Here is a 14074-nt window from a genome sequence, read left to right on the forward strand (position 1 = left end):
CAAGCTCATCAACCTACTTCCAGATCACTGGACAAAGATAATTTCATTTTGGCATCACCTTTTTCCGTATCTGGGGCACTTTTATATTGTCCTAAACAAATATAATGAATTTTGTGAGGTATAATTAACGAGTTAATTTCTCAAATAGCTATTCAACTAATAATTATTATCCTAAAAATTACTTTTTCTTTGTAATTTCTATATTTTCTTTAATAAAATAAATGACTTTCTGATATAATAATTATTGGTTGAGTGATCGCTTAAAAAATAAACTCTACAATGACATTTTTGCAAGCACCGACCCTGACTCAATAGGGCAATTCAAAGAGGAGAACGAGGACAGCTGACTACCACTAAAAGTCAGACTAAGAGTAAGTGTTACTAATGCTTAATAAAAAACTTTTTAAATTTCCCAGAGATATTCCAAGAGAAAACCTTTTTTTTAATTTTGTAGATAAGGTTATTTATCCGATGATGATCTGAACATGATCACCTTGATGACCATTTATTTTATAAAAAATAGTTGTTGAGATATGAGATAATGGCCGGTGTGACAAATATTCCATTACATGAGATATTATGGCTACATCTTAATTAGTTTATGTTTTACATGCTTAAACACATGCCAATGCATGGAATATCAAGGCAAATATATGCAAGTACCCCACTAGGAAAAAAAGCACCACTAATTCACATCCCTTTCGAACAGTCTTTAAGCAGAAAATAATAACAGAAAAATTTAAAGAGAATAACAACACAAGATTTAACGTGGAAACCTAATGCAGAAAAAATCACGGACCACCCAGAAAAATATTTACTATATGAAAAAATTATTACAACCACATAATACACAATATTTTTCTCACACATCCAAATACCTAAAATACTATACCTAAGAGATCTCCAAAAGACCTTCCCCAAATCTCTCAATAGTAAAAAAACATTATACCATATATTTTATATATTTTGGTATTTGATAGATTTTTGATGTACCTGCAAACAATGGAATTAAGCTCCTTAAATAGCTAACAAAAGCTATTTATATTTGCTATCCACTGATGTAGGATAACCAACATTTTTGACCCTTTTTTCCTTCTTTTTTCAAACCATAACCAACAACTATACATATTGAAATCAAGAAAATTGGTACTGTAATTATGATATCTCATAAGATAAAGTTAAATCATGTCCTACTTTGTTTTTAAAGTATAATCATTCAGTATTTAGTATTTACTGATTTCACTATATAAGGCTCACTAAAAAAAATGTTACGAAGTTTGTCCATTCTTAACACTCGAACAAGAGTTTATCATTCCTATCTTACTAGTGATGAAACAAGTTGGACACATAAACAAATAGCTAGTGCCTATTGGCCCATCCAATCATGTTCACTTGGTGTGCTCCTATTTTCACAAGACCCAACTTGTACTACAAAACCTATTTGTATCATATTAATTAAAGCACTTAATATATAGTTGTTGCCATATACGATCCATCTCCTCTTCTTTCCAATACCCCCCTAAGTCGATCTAAACTCTTTTGTGGATGTTAGTAAAAATGGGGAGAAAGTGTTCACATTGTGGGAATATAGGTCACAATTCAAGAACTTGCAGCACTTTCAAGTTAGGTGCTAGTGTTAGCTTTGTTGGTGGATTAAGGCTCTTTGGGGTACAACTAATTGATATTTCTTCTTCATCTTCTTGTTGTTGTTATGATATTCAGTTGAAGAAAAGTTTAAGCTTAGATTGCATGTCTTCACCTCAAGCATCTGTTTCTCCATCATCACTTGTTACTCTTAATGAAAAGACTACTACACTTGCACAAATGGAGATTATCTCTCTGTTGTCTCTTGGGTCAACCTCAAGAGAGAAGGAAAGGTTTGGGATAATTATTCATTTTTGTTTGACTACATTTTTAGTGGGAAATGTTAATTAGTATGAAAATAATGATTAAAATTGCATTCTGTTGTCAATTGTCCTTAAAGTCAATTTTTTAAAGAATGTATTTATGTAGATTTTAAATTATAATTTATGCAATACTCTATCAATTTCAATCAAAACTTATTTATTTATGTAGCCAATATAGAATACCCGCGCCGTTTATATTACTTGACCCTCATTCTAAAAATAGTTTTAATTAATTTATTTGTCTAATTTATGAAATCAAAAGAATTTTTTAATATTTTTTTATTTCAATCCTTAATATTAAATAATTGCATAAAGTAATAGTAGTAGTCAAATTTAAATTTTTAAAGCATTATTAATAATGTATGTTTAGTAAAATACACCTCTAATTAATTTTTTTTAAGGGGAGTCATATCAAGATCTAAGTAATATGAAATACATAAAGTAAGAGAGTGGAGAAAGACAAAAGTATATGCATATATACATAAACACACACTTAATGCATATTATACTGAAATAACGATCACAAAAATAATATTAAATTTTATGACAAATTCATAAAAATATTATTTTACTTATAATGTTAATGAACTTAAAGAAAAAGTTATAACATTTAGATTAAAAAATAAATTATATATAATATAAAGAGGTATTACATATATGTGATATCATAAAAATAAAATGGACAATGAATAAAATAAAAAGAGAAGTTTGATTAAGGAAGGAAATGTTTTTTAAATCAAAGTGGAGGGCGTAAATGATTCCCCCCACCCCTTCTATTGTCTACATAATTTTGAACATACATACTAGTAAAGTTCGTGCTTTATTTGTCCTTTCCATATCTCCCTAGATTTCACTGCTTTCTTTTTCGCATTTGATAACATTGACGATTTAGCTCATTCGCTTAGTGAGGATTATGCCAAGAGGAGGAACATGATTGTTCTTGTAAAGTGCAAAATATGTATAATACATATATGTAGGATGATACAAACAAAATAATTGTCTTTTTTATTACTTCTTCTATCTCTATTTACTTGTTAAATTTTGACTTGGTATACCTATTAAGAAAAAAATAATTGAAATAGTGACTTTACTATTTTATTCCTATTAATTGATAGGATTTCAAACACATTTACTCACTATACTTTTCAAAGACATTAATTCAATGTTAACAAATTGAGGATATAATAAAAATATCTTTTTTTTGATTTGTCAAAAATAATAAATAAAAAAAGAAATTAAATTAAAAATATTTGACAAATAAATAGGAATGAAGAGAGTTAGCTTGTCTTGTATCTTCATCAAGACATATTTATAAGTCGTCCCTTATGCCTCCTTGCAAGTTGTGAAAATTAAACAAGAGGTGTCTTTCAAGTTTTGTTTTTAATATTGGTAACATTTTGACCAAGGAAAGGGTCAAAGTCACTTTAATACTTAATTAAGTTAAGTTGGGACCAAATTAATATTATCAAAACTTCTTAATCTTTTTAACATTCAAAGACACCCCATTCTTTAACTACCCCATTTAATAAAATATATTCATTGAAAAAATAAAAATCATTCAAACTTTCAAACTGCTCATCTGCAACCAACAACCTCGCTTCGTCTCTTTTACAAACAACAACCTCACCTCGTCTTCACTGTCACTCTATCCAAACACTCAAAAGACACCTCTTGTTCGACCAACAACCTCACCTTGTGGTCGTTGATCGTAAGTCATTTTTTTGAAACTTTTATGATTTTGTGAACAAGTACACTGTTGAACTCGTTTTTGTAGTTGTGAAACATGAATAATTGGGTTAATGTATTTGTGTTTTCTTGTTTATGAAAGAAAATTGAGAAACCCTCAAAACCCTAATTTTTTGGGGACGAATGGTCATATATTGCAACAGATGACTCATATGTTTGTAGAAGTTCCCACAGGATGGTCATATGTTGCAACAGGTAACCCATGTGTTACAACAATAGAAGGGTCATATGTTGCAACAGATAATCCATGTGTTACAACAATAGAAGGGTCATCTGTTGTAATTGGTGACACGTATGAGGGTCATATTTTGCAACATAAGGATCATATATGGCAATATATGAATTATACGTTGCAATAGCTAACTCATTTTGAAGAAGTTTTTCTGAACTTTTTGAATCAGTTGTAACCTTTTTTTTACCTTGTAGATAAAATGTCAGGAAAAATACCATCTACTCAATCTTTTGTTACTTCCTCTTCTAACAAATGTTCTGCCTGTCAATGCAAAAAATATCAACATAAACATGAGAATTTTATTGAGTGTGTTACTGAATTGACAAATACTATTAAGGAATTGACACATAATAGGAGTGTCATTCCACCAAAGAAGAATGCACATCTTTTGACGAAGAAGTTTAGGAGTTCGAAAAAATTAATTTGCAGATCACTATCAAAAAATAAAAAGACCATTATCAACTCCTGCTGCTCCACTATTTGTGATACCTTTGACAGATTTTAACTCAATCTCAATAGCCAAAGAGAAAGTCACTTTTTATGTGCTGAAAAAATATCCATTTGAAGGTTATCCCATTTCCAGCGAGGGTCCAACTCAACTAATGGCATCTTTCTCTAAATGGATACGCGAGAACCTTCACAAGTAACATGCACAAAAGTAAGTCAATCAACTATTTTTAATGTTTCTATTGTCTACTAATTAATTATAGTTAATATTTATACAATTACAAGAATGCAAAGGATGAGCACTATACAGATAAATGCTCGAGTCTTAGATTGAAACGGCTAAATTTTGTCATTGTATATTCCAATACAAAGGACTGATTCTACTTAATGTCCCAACCCAACAAGTGTTGGAATGATGAGGTATAACTATTTACACTTATCTTTTGATTAACCTAATGATACATTTATACAACCAATTGATACATTATGTTGTTGTTTATGTGTGTGCGCGGTATTTGGATGTTATTTTGTAATATTTGCGAAAGAAGTCGAAGAAACTAAATAATTTTCAATATCGATACACCATCACAAATTGTTTTTTCAAAACATTTGCGAATCATCAGGAGAGAATTTGTGACATTATCAAAGAATTTCATATAGCCGCTTGACTGTCTTGGCCCCTGACAGATGAGTTGTGTGTCCCGATAAATTGTGATTGACAGTTTCATCGGGCCTTAGCAGTCGTTGTATTGAAGGAACAGTTCATAAACGCGTATGATTTGAGTTCCTCATCGAAGAGAATTAGAAGATCTAGTGAGATTCAAATGTTGTCAATGTTCCTTCAATATTGTGTCTTTTTTGAGCAAAGAGACCGAACCAACTGGTCAGCCCTTGAATGTTACAAGGGCAATAACAAATCTCTCCCATTTGAAATCAAGTATGTTGATGGCATTGCCCGGCAAGAAAGTGATAGTTTGTACTTATTACAATTTTTTCTTTTACTATTTACATGATGCTATTAGTTTTTTAATAGATGATAAACAATGCAGGAATTGTGAATTTTTTGTTGCTGCATATGCTGAGTTTTGAAGTGATGGACTATAAGTACCATCTTCTGGAATTGTCCCTGGATCCCTTCATATTAGATATGTCCCTCTTTTATGGAATTATGAATTTATAAAGGCTCAAAATGACTATGTTAGTGACAATGGAGATCCACGAAGACAGCCTAGAAAACAAATATACCTCCGGATCAAAATTTTATGACCATTGAATAGTGTAGATCGTTGGTTATGGTTAATTGTAACTTGGAGTTAATTTTTTGTTGATAAGTTATAATAATAATAGGTGTTTGTTCCTTTTTGGTGATAGACTATGACTGCATATATATTAACGCAGTATCTCATATGTTGCAACATAAGACTTATGTGTTGCAACATAAGACTCACATGTTGCAACATAAGACTCATATATTGCAATTCGTGAGTCATATGTTTCAACATAAGGCCTATATGTTGCAACTCTCGAGTCATATGTTGCAACATAAGCTTATATGTAGCAACATAAGTCTCATATATTGCGACTCCTGAGTCTTATATTGCGACATATGACTCAGGAGTTGCAACACATGAGTGTTATGTTGCAACATATGATCATTATGTTGCAACTCATGACTAATAAACATAACCGTGATGACTAATAAATATAAAATATTGCATGAAGTTGACAAAATAAACGATAATTACAAAACATAAAATATTGTCATTAATTACAAAGATGATATCACTTTACACATTAAGGCTCTAAGCTCCCAGATGCTTATCCCAGAAGTCCAAACTCATTACATTTTTTTAACAGTATTATCATTCAATAAAGTCTTTTTGGGTTCCAAAGTAATTTCCATTATCAAATGTTCAATAAACGCAAGTGAGTATGATCCACACACGGTACTATTGAAATTTTTAGGGAGGTTCGTAAGTCGATTTTATTTTTCAAAACTCCATGATTCGTTGAGCAATTTTTTTGAAAAATAATTCATTATTCTACTTTGTATCAATATTATCAGAAATAGCTCTAATAGAGGTTGAATTAAGGGCAGGAACTCACAATCTTCAAAAACTGGTATGTTGCAGTCATCAACATTCATGACTCCCTTGTTCAAGAGAATTTCAAGAGTCACAAAATATTTTTTCTCTAAACACATGATTGTCAGAATCCTCGTTGCCCAAATCTAATTTATGGCACCAGAATATGGTCTCTTCCCTCTAGGCTCTAACATAGTCAAGAAGCTCTTCGTTCCATTTAAAGTCAGCAAGCAACCAACTGCTTTAATAAAAACTACTCACTCAACTAATTTTCCATTTATAGTTCACCTAAAATGGTCATTTGGCCCTAATTTTTTTTAAAACATTGTCCGTTGTGTCTTCTTCTTAGTTTTCTTTTTCTTCTGCTATGTCTTCTCTTTCTTCTTTAAAATTTGACATACAACAAACGAAAAATCGTTTTGAGCGAATTATATATCAAAAGATTCAAACATCAAGAGAATTTCATATCTAAAATTTGAGACTATTTAAAGGTGATTTGAGTTGATCGAAATTGAATAATTAACGTATACTTCATGTATAGTTAACATATATTAAGCTTTTAGATTGTATTATAATGTATAGCTCATTTATAGCTCATTATAAGTAATATATATTGTATAGCCAGTGTATACTATTTATGACTTTTGATAAGCTGTATTGTATATTCTTATATACTTTTTATGACTTTTGATTGTTTTTTATGTAAATAAAATATAATTATATTTATTATAAACTATTTACTTGATTATAAATATTTGAAACTATCCCAGAAAATAATACTATCATTAGTACATAAACTTCTTGCTTCATACAAGGTCTTGGCAGGGAAAAATAGACGGAGAGAGAATCTAACACACCTCCAAAGTTATGTAGTTATTGGTGCAGCTAGGGGTCTCAAAATGAGCTCAAAAATAGGTAATTCGTCAAATTTGTCCAAACTTTTATAGGTTGGGTTCAAGATAATTTATATTGGGATCCATTTCAACCTATTCAAGCCTTAACCCATTTTAAAAAAATCTTCAATTAAGCCTAATTTAATCTCTAATTTCAACCCATTTTAAGGCTCTTTATTTGAATTAGTGTAATATATGTTCTCATATTAAAGGTATGAATTATTATCTATTTTATATCTTTTAGGATTAATCTATCAATTTGTAAATTTTTATTTTTATTTTCTTGAGTTGAAATTCAAATAATAATATGTTAAAATTATTGAGATTAAACAGGTCAAATTGGACGGATCATTACTCAACCTGAATTTAATGCCAAATTAAGCCCAAAGTAAATTTGAGCGGATCATGACCCAACCCGATTTTTATTTCAACTAATTTTTACATTCTTAATTTCAACTCAACCCATCCATTTGACACCCCTAGCTGCAGCAATCACGAGAAAATAATACAGCAAGAAAAAACTCTTAATTTGTTTGCAGACTGTAAAAGTAGACTTGGCAAATTCATCTGTATTCTCTCTTTAACTTTGCCAGTTAAAATATTCCAACTGAAGTGCAAACTTTGCAAACGAGGTAATGCCATATAAGATCTGGAGTTCTGGTGCTTAGTTAGGGTAGGGATGTTGTCGTGGCAGGGACAGACAGGGAATTGGATTACATGGAATTTTATGCACTGGTTACTCCACCTGAGAATTTCAGGATCAGCTGCATACCCAACTATAATTCTTACATTAATATGTTGATCATCTATTTACAGAGTGATATTGAGAGGGCTGTTACCCCAGGAAAACAAAACTAACATCAAACTAGAGAATATAAACAATTGCATTACAAATGGACATGATCCTATGTAGCACCTAATTGGGAAGTAATATCAAAAAATAAATGCCATAAAATGTTGGCAGATAGGTCAAGGGCTCTACATTGTGCAACCTCTCCGATGTATCAAAGAAAACTACCTGATGTCGGTGCATATGAGCTTCATGATTATGAACTGTCCAGTCAACCTCCTTTGCTCTCCTGTCTTCTAGCATCAGAATGCCATCAGGTAACATTGAGATTTTCTTTTGCTGCTTCATATTTTTTTATGCAACTATCATGAATCACGGGATCCTTGGATCAGTACACTGATACGCTTAGAACTGTCTGCACGTAGGATCTCTCCTTTGGGTCCTATCTGGGATGAAAAATCATTTCCAACATCTCAACTCTCAACACATGCAAGTAACTCAAGAGAAAATGTAACCAAGAGAGATGATAGAACTACAAAAAGACCAGTCATTTTTCACACGGGAAAAGTTACCTCATTGGGAATTTCAGGCGAGAACCACCGCAGTAGTACTCCAAGATGCACAATGGCAGGAATTAGCTTGAAAAGCAAAGGCGTGGTCACCTGCAGCATTGATTTTGAGCACTCACATATTAGCATAGAAACAAAAAATGAAAGATTAAATAAAAGATAAAATTTATTAATGTTGAAACCTTCTCCTAAATCTCCATATCCCCCCCCCCCCCCCTTTTTTTTTTTTGGATAAAGGTAACAGGTTTGTATATAAATCTTCAGCAAGGCTGGTATCCCAAAAATTTACATCACGGAACTACATACATCTGAGTAGGCTCAACAAACCCCCCCAAAAAAGAAATCCTATCTCAGGTCCTATTTCATCTTACAAGGATCCTAGAATGTCTACAATTGCTACAGGATCATCTCTATATTCAGAACTACACCAATAATAAAAAGTGATAATGCAGTCCATCTTAATCTTATGTAAAGGTCTACTGATACTTTCATAACATCTGGAATTTATCTCCTTCCAAATGGTCCACCATATAACTGCTGGGATAATTCTCCATCTGTTTTTGTCTGCGCTACCACTCCCTTCCTTGTTCCAGCTTACTAGAGCCTGACCTGCCCTTTTAGGCATAGTCCACCTTATGCCTCTAAAACTAATAAATAGGTTTTATAGCTGGCTAACCACTTTACAATGTAAAAACAGATGGTTGATTGTCTCTGCCTTTTGCTTACAAAAAAAAACATCTTGGACACATTTGTATGCCCCTCCTCATGAGATTTTCTTGAGTTAGAGCAGCCTCTTGCACTACAAGCCAAGTGAAGACTGCCACTTTGTAAGGAATTTTTACTTTCCATATAAGCTTCCATGGTAAGAAACTGATTTGAGATCCCGTCTGATTCAAGTTTTTATAAGCAGAGCTGACTGTGAAAAAGCCTTTGCTACGGCATTTCCATTTGAGAGTATCTTCTCATTCCTTTGGTCCAGTATACTGATCTAAAGTACCATAAAATTCAGCCATTCTATCCACCTCCCAATCTTGCATCAGTCTTCTATATGTCAGGTTCCACCCTTGAGGAGCCCATACTTCTTTCAAAAAAGACCTCTGCTGTTGATTCAGTAGATAAATATCTAAAAAAAGTTGATTAAGATTGCCACTTCCTATCCAATCATCTTCTCAGAACATGATCTTCCTTCCACTATTTACATTGAAGCTTGTTCTTTCAAAGAAAGCTTGCCCGAAGTTTCTGATTGACCTCTACAAACTGATACCATAAGCAGAAGTAACTTCTATAGTCTTCCAAAAATCTTCCTTTTTATATTTTGCTTGAATCACCCTAACCCACAGTGTTTGCTCTTCTTTAGGGTATCTCCACAACCATTTCATAAGCAAGCTTTTGTTTTGTTTTCTCAGATTTTTGATGCCTAGCCCCCCATGCTTCTTAGACAGGATTACAGTCGTCCATTTAACTAAATGGAATCCTTTGTTATCCTTATCTCCATTCCACGAAAAAATTCCTCCTCAAGGCATCAATTCTTTCTTCCACTTTGGCTGGAAGGGGAAAAATTGACATCAAATAAGTTGGCAAGGCATCTAAAACTGAGTTGATCAAGACTAATCTCCCCCCTTGGACAAATATTGTGCTTTCCATCTGGACAGTCTCTTCTCACATCTCTCCACCACTCCATTCCAAATCTCTTTCGATTTGCTTTTTCCCCAAATAGACAGTTGGCAGCTGCCCTATCTCTTCTCCCAGGATTCTATTAGATGTTGGATTCTGTTCACTTCATTGATAGGAAAAATGTGACTTTTCCTCCATTTAACATGGAGACAGGTTGCTTCGAAAAGAATGAGGATTATTCTCAGAATCTTGAGTTGTTTCTCCTCTGCATCGCAAAAGATAACAGTATCATCTGCATATTGTAAATGTGTGACTTCCACTCTTGCATTTTCATCATTTGCAACATTAAAACCCCTAATCCATCCATTACTGTGAGCTGTCTTTAGCATGTTATATAAGCCTTCCATCACAAGAATGAACAGAAAAGGTGAGAGGGAGTCTGAGTCCTCTGTTAGAGGGGAAAAAGCCTTTCGGAGATCCATTTATTAGTGCTGAAAATCCGACAGTACTTATGCAAAATCTCATAAGTCATCTTCATCACCAAATTATTAGTTAAGTTATCAAAGAAGCATCGCAACAATACTTATTCCAAGTTTGGCTGCTAACTCTCACCAAAGCATTGCAAATATAATTTCCGACAATATCTTGACTACGGATAAAACATTCAAAATTCAGACTCCCATAGAAAGGACTGCCAAACTACACATACTAAGAAATGATGAGTGATCTGGCAATAATGGAACTGAGCTTTTATAACCCTTGTTAAACACACTATTCAATGGACTACCCTTTCACATGCCAACTTTTATTTAAGACGGTGGTGTCCGGGCCAGCTTGAGCAAACATCGACTATTTCACACTACCTCCCACCAGCACAAGTACAAGCAACTATACCACCATCAAGGATTAGGGAAATTACCTAGAGTTTTAGCCTCCATTGTGATTTAAACCTGAGACTAGGGATTCTACTCCTACTTCATTAACCCTTCATTGATCAACTAGGTCACATCCCCTTCCACATTCCATTTCTGTTCTTGTTTTTCTTCTATCTGAGAGTCAAAAACCTTACGTAGGAATCCTATTTTTCATTCCTCTAGCATCCAAAATATAGATCATGAAGTTCATGAACGTTTTCCAAATGCCTGTGCATAAGCTCATGCAACTCTTCTTTCTCTGAATTAGTTTTTCTGTAAAGTCGGCTCACCTGTTTATTCAATAACTCTAAAAGTACAATTTATTTTAACCCATCACAAGCACATAAAAATCCACACAAAACCAGTAAAGCTATCAAGGTAAATTCTGCAGAAATATTTTTATTTGCAATCCAAATTGTTGGTGTTCAAGAATTTTCACCAGGATAACTGCAAAAGTTGTTTAGCACTCAAACACGCTTAGTTCAGGAAGAGTCTCGATATGCGTCTTTATGCCTAACCACTGACACCCACCCATACCACTTAATGTAGTGCTCACAAGTCTTCCATATTTTGTGAAGCAGCAACTCTTTACCTCCCAAAGAGAACATGCATTGTCACATGTCCAGATTCTCGTCAATTTATCACTCATAGAAAGGTAAACAAGTATCAAAGCAAGAAGGCAAGCAAAAAGTACAACCAGTGTTGTGAAAAAGTGCCGAAGTGCTCGCTTTAAGCATGAAGCGAAGCGAGGCGAGGCCCTAGCGCTTCAATACCGTGAAGCGAATCGATTTCAGAAAAGCGTGCACTTCATGTAGAAGCGAGAAAAAAGCTCGCTTATTTGGAAAAAGCGGGTACTGAAAAAAATAATCTCAGTATTGAAAAATTTATAGAGAAAATCATTCATATTTTTCTCATAATTGTATATTAAGAAAAATTATAAAGTTAACTTAGTGCTACTGCCAGGAAGGTCTAAAAGCGAAAACATGAATCACTTGTCTGCCACAAAGTCCAAAAGGTTACACTTAGAGGATTGATAATTATGTATAGATTAATTTATTACTCTGCTCACTTCCATTTCATTTTTGTTTGAAACTATTTTTTATTATTCAATCCAGATATAATATTAATATTTAATTAGAAAGCTAATCAAAATTACTTATAAGAATACTACTGATCTGCTCACTTTATATTACTTTTTCCATTTCATTTTTATTTGACACTATTTTTCTTATTCTTCCGTCCAGATATAATATTAACATTTTTATAATTTCTTAATTAAAAGCTTTTATTTCTACACAAATACTATGATATGTTTACACTCACAGTTTCTAAAGGTTCGATTTGGTACTCCTTCCGTTTCAATTTGATTGTTTGGTTTTGACTTGATACAGAGTATTAAAAAAAACTTCTGAACCTTGTGATCTTAAACTAAAGATATATTAACTGTATTTAAATATTTTTTAATCTTGTGGTTTTAAGGGGAGTACTTAAGGGGCAAGGAAAAAAGAGTAGCTACAGATTCAAGTTCAAGTTCAAATAGAAGTAGAACTCTTGTTGATGAGTCCTCCGATGAGGAAGAAGATGAGGACCAAGTAGAACCCTTGTTGATGGCACTTCAAGAGTTTGAGGATCTTGTTGAAGAATAGGATGTTACTCTCTTTGTGATTTGGTTATGCATTTGCTTTATATGTTGTTACTTATGAGGATTATTGACTATCTATTTACTTTTTAATCCAAGTCTTTTGAGTTCTTGATTATTTATCTATGCATATTTTTTATTTTTTATTTTTATACTAAATAGCGCTTTTTCTAAAAACAAGCATACGCTTCACTTCACGCTTCTCGCTTCTGTGAAGCGAGCCCCCATCGCTTTTTTCTGCTTCTCGCTTCTCAAAACACTGAGTACAACTCTCTCAGAAGTATCTAAGCTACAGCAACTGTTGCTAGAAAAGAGAATAAACAGTAAACATACCAAGCTAAGTGCAGTTGTGCCCAGAAGCAGCATATACACTTTACCCTGCAGCATGACCGAACTTCATTATTTATCTCAAATCAGCAGTCGGATAACTCAACAATGATTGATTATACATAATCGAGAGTTGCAACAAGGAAAAAATACTAGCACTTATTAGTAATTCAATTTCGATTCCATCAAGTCACACAAAATTCCTACAAAATGGTAATTGAAGGGGCTAAACAATTCAGCACCTCAATTAGATGAAGATTTGAAGCACGGCTAAGAAGAACAAAAGCAAACTCTCCTATTTGAGCCAGAGACATTCCAACCTGGACATATCATACAAAATAGAGTCAGTAATGCAAAATTATGGAGAACAGAGACAAATGAATGCTTTATATACCAAAAGGAGTTCAAAAATTATGACCTCATATGATTGTGAAACTTACAAGAATTGCAGCCTTATTGGTGTAACCAAAACCCTTGACAACTGCAGCAACTACTATAGTTTTTATAACAATGACCAATATAACAGCTGCTACTAAGATATCAATGTGATTCCAAAGAAAATGAACATGGATAAGCATTCCAATGCTTGCTAGAAAAAGAGCAGCAAAGAAGTTCCGTATAGGTTCAACCTGAAACAACATGAAAACCCAGCTAAGAAAAATGCATGTACTACAGATGATGTAACGATCTAACCATAACCAAGAGTAGGTGAAACCCACATCTTCCAACATGCCTGCCGCTCTATGAAACTGTTAGAGAAAATCATTTCCTCAGAAAAGGAAAAAATATATAATCTCAAAGCCTCAATAAAAAATGGGTCTGGTAGCAATCTGGACAACCCATCCCAATTCCTAAAGATGGAATATTATATAATTCTGGAGAATAAGTGCCCAAATAGAGTGGAAAAAGTCT

General features: G+C 33.1%; 1 protein-coding gene across 2 annotated transcripts in view; it reads right to left on the reverse strand.

The window, feature by feature from the left end:
• Positions 1-8078: 8078 nt before the first annotated feature.
• The window catches only part of LOC129893417 (K(+) efflux antiporter 4-like), a 28072-nt gene continuing 22076 nt past the window's right edge, over positions 8079-14074 (reverse strand). The window contains exons 16-20 of one of the 2 annotated variants that reach the window (XM_055968944.1): positions 13603-13791; positions 13405-13482; positions 13169-13213; positions 8672-8761; positions 8079-8541 (exon numbers count right to left, since the gene is read on the reverse strand). In XM_055968944.1, the coding sequence (XP_055824919.1) occupies positions 8488-8541; positions 8672-8761; positions 13169-13213; positions 13405-13482; positions 13603-13791 (456 nt within the window). In that variant the 3' untranslated portion in view covers positions 8079-8487. Of the gene's footprint in view, positions 8546-8671; positions 8762-13168; positions 13214-13404; positions 13483-13602; positions 13792-14074 lie in introns of both variants that reach the window. The other variant, XM_055968943.1, reaches the window with a different exon arrangement.

This window comes from Solanum dulcamara, chromosome 6 (genome assembly GCF_947179165.1).
Source record: "Solanum dulcamara chromosome 6, daSolDulc1.2, whole genome shotgun sequence".
Taxonomy (NCBI): domain Eukaryota; kingdom Viridiplantae; phylum Streptophyta; class Magnoliopsida; order Solanales; family Solanaceae; genus Solanum; species Solanum dulcamara.